At 43.9% G+C, this 7,924-nt stretch overlaps 1 protein-coding gene across 1 annotated transcript; it reads right to left on the reverse strand.

Moving 5' to 3' along the window:
- Window positions 1-2,182: 2,182 nt before the first annotated feature.
- DAD1 (alpha/beta-Hydrolases superfamily protein) lies at window positions 2,183-3,759 on the reverse strand. Its single transcript, XM_089620754.1, has one exon. The coding sequence runs from the start codon at window positions 3,520-3,522 to the stop codon at window positions 2,257-2,259; it is 1,266 nt and encodes a 421-aa protein (XP_089476880.1). The 5' UTR covers window positions 3,523-3,759; the 3' UTR covers window positions 2,183-2,256.
- Between the last annotated feature and the right edge of the window lie 4,165 nt (window positions 3,760-7,924).

The following is a 7,924-nucleotide window of genomic DNA, read 5'->3' on the forward strand; positions in this document are numbered from 1 at the left end:
CGCATTCGATAGTTATGGCGGAGGCTTTAGAGGTCAAAGGCAAATTCTCTGGAGGCCTTTGGGAATCTCCCTTGAAGGTGTGGAAGGATGTCGTGTCGGGGAACGACGAGTAGTTCTTCCATAATGGCGTAGCTGATGCTCAGAGGATAAGTTTCCCCTGCTTATCTTGTTGCATGTTTTACGCAAGTCGCACCTTTGATGACTTGTGATTTCAATCGCTTTAGGTGCTCGCACATGGTGTGCGGGGTGAGAAGATCCTTATCGACTTCATTCGATGCATAGGATTCGTTTAAGAAAAGTTTGCTCAAACAAAATCTCAGCTATCTTGGGCCGATGTGGTCCCCACTTAAGGGCGGAGTTCTTGAGTCTTCGTGAGCAGCACCAAGAGACTCGTGTGGAACTTGAAGTCGCCCGATACCAGTGCGATCGTGCTCATTCGGCGGCTGCGAGGATAGTTGGAGAGTTAACTACGGAGCGTTAAGCTCTTGAGGTGGCGACCCCATCGACAGAAGTTTTCCGGGGTGAGGTTCAAGATCTACGACGCCAATTGGACACCCGGACTGATGAGGTGAACATCGTACAAGGTCAGCTCAAGTCGAGTGAGGGTGCATATGTCTGGGCGTAGAGCGATCACGATTCTTTAATGGAGGAGATTGCTCGACTTGCTAGGGAGAAGGCTGAAGCGGTGCAACTTGCATCCGACTTGTAGGGCGACTTCGACATCGGGGTCGAGGAAGCTAGGCATGCTACGGCGGTGGAGTGTCGAAAAGCTACCGCGACCGAGAATGTCTCTCATGGGATTACTTTCTCCTTCTTCGACTCTTTGTTCCCGCCGCTTGATGAGGTTGAACCTCTTGGTGGTGGAGATGAAGAGCATGTCAACTTTGAATAGTCATTTTTTCATGCGCAAGTGTTTAGAGCATTGCTTTTCTTAGGAATTTCCCTTTTTCACCACACTTGTCTTAGCGCTTGCTTTTTAGAAATTTTGGAGCAGTTGATCCTTTTATTTATATGAGATGCGCCAAGTTGATCACGAGTCGCGATGCGTTGCTTCTTCCTCGCCTGCGCCACACTTAGTCAGCGCACGCACATCTTCTCGCTCCAAAGGCTGAGCGACATGCGTAGTCGCTTCCGCCTCGCCCGCATCGAGCCTCTGCTCTATCCCACTTGTATCCTCCTCCGCGTGTAAAGGAATCTTCTTCAATCCTGCGAAGAGATGGCTCCCCACATGCTCAGGACCCTGAAGCAAGTAAGCGAAATATACATCGGGATCCCTAGTTGAGAAATAGAATTGATTTTCCATCACTGATGTTGAGAGAGACGGAAAATAAATCACGGCGTTTCAGGACCCTCCGCACTCTGGAATCGAGTGATCCTCTCAAGATCACTTGATTCCAGAGCTCTGAAACGCTGCCAAGGACTCTCCATACTCTGTTTCCTCTGCCGAGCACATCTTACTAAAAATATTCAACTAACGAATATTGGCTCCCCACCTCACATAACAATCAGACTAATATTGAGCGTCGGAACTCACGTCAGAGGCACTGCCTATGCGCCCCTCTAAGCTTGATTTTCTCTTTTTTTCATTCTCAAATTTCCGCGATGAGTGAAGAACACTTTCGAGTTAGAAGTGCAGCAGCTGTGACTTTCAAGTTGTTCAAGTGCGATCACTTCGTCCGGACTTTAGATCAAACCGTCTGAAACTTGAAATCGTTGTTCATCATTGCAAATACTGATATGTGATATATTGGTGACTCTTCGGTATACTGTCTAAGTGGGGTGATCACAATCAATCGTTGAGAATAAAATACTGTGCAGGAGGGCAATAGGGGAATTAATCACTCAAACGCGTTAGGCGTGGACGGCAGAGGAATGGTAATATATCATTGCGGACGTCACTCACTTCAACGAAGACTACACACAAGATAACCACACACGTAATCCGTCGGTGGTTGGTTAGATTCGGGAAATATGGGGTCGGCACACGTGTTAGTCGTCGAAGTTGGTAATGCTAGGAGAATATAGACAAGAATTACCTTTATGTGATGTTACGCTAGTAAAAAGTAACCTGAAATTAATATCTAACCAGCGACTGAATTCAGATCTGAACATATGGATTTACAAAAAAAAAAAAAAAAAAAAAAAGAATCTTGCAAGTCTATAATACACTGCCTTGAAAATTTATCTAGAATATATGCGTACCAGTTATATGAATGTAAGTAAGTGGAATACGGACAAAAACAAGGGAAAAAAATATTAATGTGTGATGGTAGAATGTGTAGAGGGAGCGCAGAGGAGCTGTCGGGCGGTGGCGCGGAAGGGGCACTTGGAGCTAACAAAGTTCTCGACGAGGTGCAGGTAAGTCCGTAGATCGTGACACGCGGCAAAGTCGAAGCCATTTCCGGCAGCGAGGAAGGGAGAGTCACGGCTGCAGAGCCGGAGCTCCTCCCCGACCTCTGCGTAGGCCCACGGCGTCCTCACCCAAGCTGGGTAGAACCCCGGCAGCTTCGGGACCACATCCTCAGAGTTCACAATGCGGAGCACCTTGATGCCGCGCCGGTCGAGCCCGGCGCGGAAGCTTCGGTTCCCGACACGGGGCCCGCCAAAGGAAATGACGGTCAGGAGAGGGGCTCGGTGGCCGAGGTAGGCCTTGAGGTCGTAGGCGGCCAGAGTGGCCAGAGCCGCGCCAAGGCTGTGGCCGGTGATGGTGACGCTGAGAGGAGGGCCGTCATCATTGGCGCAGAGGAGGCGGTCGAACTCAGCACGGAGCGTGTTGCGGAGGCTGGCGGTGCCGCCGGAGGTGTAGAGGCTGAGGAAGCCGCTCTCGACCATGGCGTTGGCGTCATTGTCGTCGACGGGGCTGAGGGAGGCGCGGAGATTCTCGAGCCACTCGAGTGGGGTGGCGGTTCCGCGGAGGGAGACGACGACGTCGTGGCGGCCGAGGCGGGAGATGACGCGCAGGTCGCGGCAGACGGCAACGAATCCGATCCAGGCGGAGGTCTGGGGGAGGAATGGGAGCCCAGAGGTGGCTGCCAGGTGGCGCGTGAGGCGGTACCCGGAGCCTAGGAGGCCGCAGCGGAGAAGGAGGGAGCGCTTCGGGAAGCGGCAGGCAGAGGTGTCGGAGTCGAAGGACTTGTATGCGGCATCCACGAAGGCGCCGTAGCGGAGGATTTCGCGGCGGAGGTGGTCGTCCAGTGGGTCGAGGAGCCCCTCCCAGTTGCTCACTCCCTGGTACTCCCTCCACTTCGATCCCAAACCCAAACCCTCTCTCTCCTCCTTCTCGCCCACCGCAATCATGCTCCAACGGCGACGACGCTTGCGATTGCCACTGGTCGCTCTCAGGCTCGTGCGGTTACACCGTGGGGCGGTCAAAGCAACTTCCATGGATGATCTCCGGGTTTCGCTGCTGGGGCTACTACCGCTTGCTGTGCACGTGTATGTGTGGTACCCGTGGTGAATCCTACTTGCCATCTTCATATTCTCTACACTGAAGCTTTGTATGTGTTTGTTCAAGTATACCATGTACAGTATATATATGTCGTGAAGACTGCGATGGGGAGAGGGTGTTTTTGTTCTGTGATGAGTTGTATAGAACAGCGTGAACTAGGAATATGGTATTATGGTTTCGAGTTTGAAAGTTGCATTGTGAGGACGGTGGTCTTTTTACTGATCTGTTGAGAGAGACAGAGAGAGAGAAAGCTTTATATACTGGTTAGGTATATAAGCGTGTACGGTTGGTGGGGACAAAAAAGGTACATTCGTAACTGGAAAAACCGCACTAGAGCCCACATTGTATTGATGAAGAGTTCTGATTAGCAGAGAAGAAAAAGTTTGAGTTCACACATCTCGTATAATACTTTTGGCTAATAATATAACATGGTTTTAACTTTTAACTAGGGATAGCAATTTGATCCGCACACGAAATATGAAACGGTTACGACACGATTTAAAACAGATTTGAATCTTAATAAATGAGTCTATTCTTAATTGGATCGAACACGCTAACACGATTAAATAATGGTTCAAAACGATACGATTACGGTAACACGATAAAAAACCGATTAACACGATTATTAAATTGTCGACACGAATCACAATTACGACCCACACGAATATGATCCAATTAACACGATTACGAGTAATAGTATGATTACAATCCATTTAAACGCGATTAATATTATATGTGTAAAATTATAAATTTATAACTAAAAACATAAACTTGATATTAGGAAATATGATATAATAAAATAAAGTATATTCATATAAATATCAATTCACGTATGATAACATATAGTCAATAGTATATCAATTGACTTAACAGGAACAATAAGAATCACAATTCATATCAAACAATCACAATTATTATAGTTTCATAATAACATATTATATTCAATTTTGAACAATTTCAATTCTCAATCACAATAACTATCATCTCATAATAATGTATCATATTCAATTTTTTTGGATTTCAATTCAATTCATATTGAAAAATCACAATTTAAAGTTGACAGTCATAATAACTGTAGTCTCATAATATCGTATCACATCAATATTGTTTTATTTCAAATGAATTCATATCGAATCATTACAATTCACAATCACAATAACTATCATCTCATAATAACGTATCATATTCATTTTTATTTTATTTTAATTCAATTCGATTCACAATCACAATAACTACTATCATCTCATAATAATATATCATATTCAATTTTGTTTGATTTCAATTCAATTCATTCATATTGTAAGTAATTAGGTCATTTTAAACATGTAATTTTGGATCTAGCCTATGTTTGACAATTTTTAGGGATATAGCCAAATGACTTATGTGGCAATAATTAAGGTCTGATTTGCCCTTATTTATTAACAAATTCGTCACTTTCTCTCTCCTATTTTTTTCAAATAATTTTTTTTGTATCAAAACTTCAAAAATTCATATCTTTCTCATACGAACTCGAAATTGAGTGATTTCATATCCTACAAATTCGTGGCGTCGAGATCTTCAAAAATAGACCCATTGTGTTTGATGAAAAATTATGTTTAATGCATCATAGTTACGTTTCCATTTATTTTTTTGATAATTTAAAAAATTTCCAGTTATTTCCATATTTAAGGTAATAACGTTATTTTTCTACATCTATGGTATTAAAAATGATTTTTCATCAAACACAATGGATCTATTTTTGAAGATCTCGGCGTCACGAATCCGTAGGATTTGGAATCACTCAATTTCGAGTTCATATGAGATAGATATGATTTTTTGAAGTTTTTATGTAAAAAAAATGTAGGAAAAAAGTATGAGAGAGAAAGTGATGAATTTGTTAATAAATAAGGGTAAATCAGACCTTAATTATTGTCACATAAGTCTGTTGGCTATTTCCCTAAAAATTGTTAAACATAGGCTAAAAATAAATTTCATAGTTTCATTTTTGCTATTTCGCTACACTGCCCTAATATATATGTATGATATTTATTTTAAAAATTTATTGGAATATATATATTATATCTTTAAAAGTTTAGTTATACGTATGTCTAATATATTTATTTTTTGACACAATATATATATATTCTTTTACTCTATATATATATATATGTATATATACATGTATTTAAGAGAAATGTTTAAAAAATACAATAACGGCCCTTTAAAAGGTTGTTGGAATAATATACGTAATATATAGTTTTAGTTTTAGTGGATAGAAATTCATATCCAAATTAGTTTATTAGAGTTTTTGTCCCAAAATTTATGTTGAATTTCTCCAATGGTAAATATTGTTTAGATTTATGGTGCTTTTATAGTTAATGAGATTTACTATTGTTTTAGTTACAGTTAATGAAATTTACTATTTTTAGTGTTACGGTTAATAAGATTTAATGTTGTTCTTATTACAGTTAATAAGATTACTGTTGTTAATGTTAACGTCAATCAGATTCACTGTTCTTGTTATTGTTAATGAGATTTACTGTTTTTCTTGTTACCGTTAATAAAATTAACTGTTCTTGTTACAGTTAATAACATTTATTGTTGTTAATATTAACGTTAATAAAATTCATTGTTGTTGTTACTGTTAATAAGATTTACTGTTGTTCTTGGTAACATTAATAAGATTTACTGTTCTTGTTATGCTTAATTAAATTTATTATTATTTTTGTTTCCACTAATATTATTTACTCAGACAGTTAATAGTATTAACCCTTAAGGGTATTATTGGAATATTGGAATTTTATTCTAACAAATTGGCTACTTTTTTAAATATATTAATTGTTGGGTTATAATTTTAAAAGAGATTGGCTGTTTCAGGTTACTTAACCTACCCAAAATACAATCAACGGAATATGTATGTATGTTAATAATTCACTAAGATTTTTGTTTTGCGCATGGCTGATTATTTTGTTTAATCCCAATAGGTCGTGTTCATATGATAAACATGTGATTACTCATTGACTATTGAGGATATACAGCAACATATTGTTCGATCTACGAAATTGAGGATATACATCCACATATTGAGGATTTCTATGGCCCTAAGAGGCATAGTTATATCAGTATTCCAACATGGAAAAGTTTAGTAGAAGTTGTCGATGCGGATATGAATATAAGATTGTTCATGTTCAGAATCCAACGTTAGAATGTGAACTAACAAAGTTTATAAAACTCGTAGGTACTCTTCTCATTGTCAATTGATTTTGAGATGCAAACTGCATCATACTTTCACAGCTCAGAGCTCATACTGTCGATGATAATTCTGTAGTCTTTGCTCTTGAGTAGTGTTGTCGCACGAAAATGAACAACAATTAAATACCTCGAGCGGTTCGATCCAAGGCCGGACCAAGTGATCGCGCCCGGGCCAAAAATGGGAGCTCGTAGACCGAGCTGCACCCTCCAAACCCGGAGGTGTGTTTTGGGGGGTGTGACCGTGCCAAAGGTTGGCTGCCCTACGTACCCTTTAGTAGGGATCAGGTCAGAACGTAGTTCAATTTGTGTGGGGAGGCTATCTTGGGCTCGGAGGCTTCGTGAATCCAAGGCTTTAGAGTAGGACCCGGCTCGTAGCTTCTAATGAAGGCTTTAGAGGGGTCGCGTGCTCGTAGCTCGGAATTCTAGCTCAAGGGCCAAGAAGCAGGAGGGCAGTATGTACTGCAGAAGCTCGGGTCGCAGAAGAGGAGCGCGCTCCCTCTCGTGGAGGGGGTCCTTGACTTTCTGAGCCGAGGGAGGAGGAGTGCGCGCTCTTGGAAATGTCACAAGAGGGCGAGAGAGAGTTCTCGAGGGAAGAGAAGTGTTATTGGCATCAACCAGGATGTAAGTTGTGTCCAAAAAAACGGGGTCCTTTCCTTCCCCAAGGGGAGGGGGGGTATTTATTGTTGTGGAGAGAGGCCTACCGGGTGGCCGGGAGCGAGGTGCGCGAGGCCTCACGCCTAAGAGGGCGCAGGACGCGTAGGACATATCGCCTGGACGGGCGCGGAGCGCGCCAGGCGCGGGGCTTGGCTGGGCGCGGCGTGCCCGACAGCGGGCGTGCCCGGCCGAGGTGGCCAGAACGCTCGACCGAGGTGGAAAGAACGCTCGGCCGAGGTGGCAAAGACGCTCGACCGAGGTGGCCGAGCTGACGAAGACGCTCGACCGAGGTGGCCGAGCTGACGAAGACGCTCGGCTGAAGCGGCTGAGCTGGTGAAGGCGCTCGACTGAGGTGGCCGAGCTGGAAGGGACACCCGGCTGAGGCAGCAGGGGCGCTCGGCCGGGGTGCCGAGGTGCGCGCAGGCCGGGAGGGCGGGGTGCGCGGGAGCGCGCGCGCGGGCCGAGAGGTCGGGGTGCGGAGTGCGCGTGAGCCAGGCGCGATAGGGCGCGCCGAGGCCCATTGGGCCGGGGGCCTCAGGGCCGGGGACGCAGGTGCGCGCGCACCGGCTGTGCCGGGCCGTGGGCGCGTCG

This window comes from Urtica dioica, chromosome 7 (genome assembly GCF_054948205.1).
Source record: "Urtica dioica subsp. dioica isolate 48M chromosome 7, U.dioica_male_clone48M_v1_H2, whole genome shotgun sequence".
Lineage (NCBI taxonomy): Eukaryota > Viridiplantae > Streptophyta > Magnoliopsida > Rosales > Urticaceae > Urtica > Urtica dioica.

Bases quoted from the DNA above. Each gene is read 5' to 3' on its own strand.
- DAD1 (XM_089620754.1), bottom strand. From the start codon at position 3,522: ATGGTATACTTGAACAAACACATACAAAGCTTCAGTGTAGAGAATATG.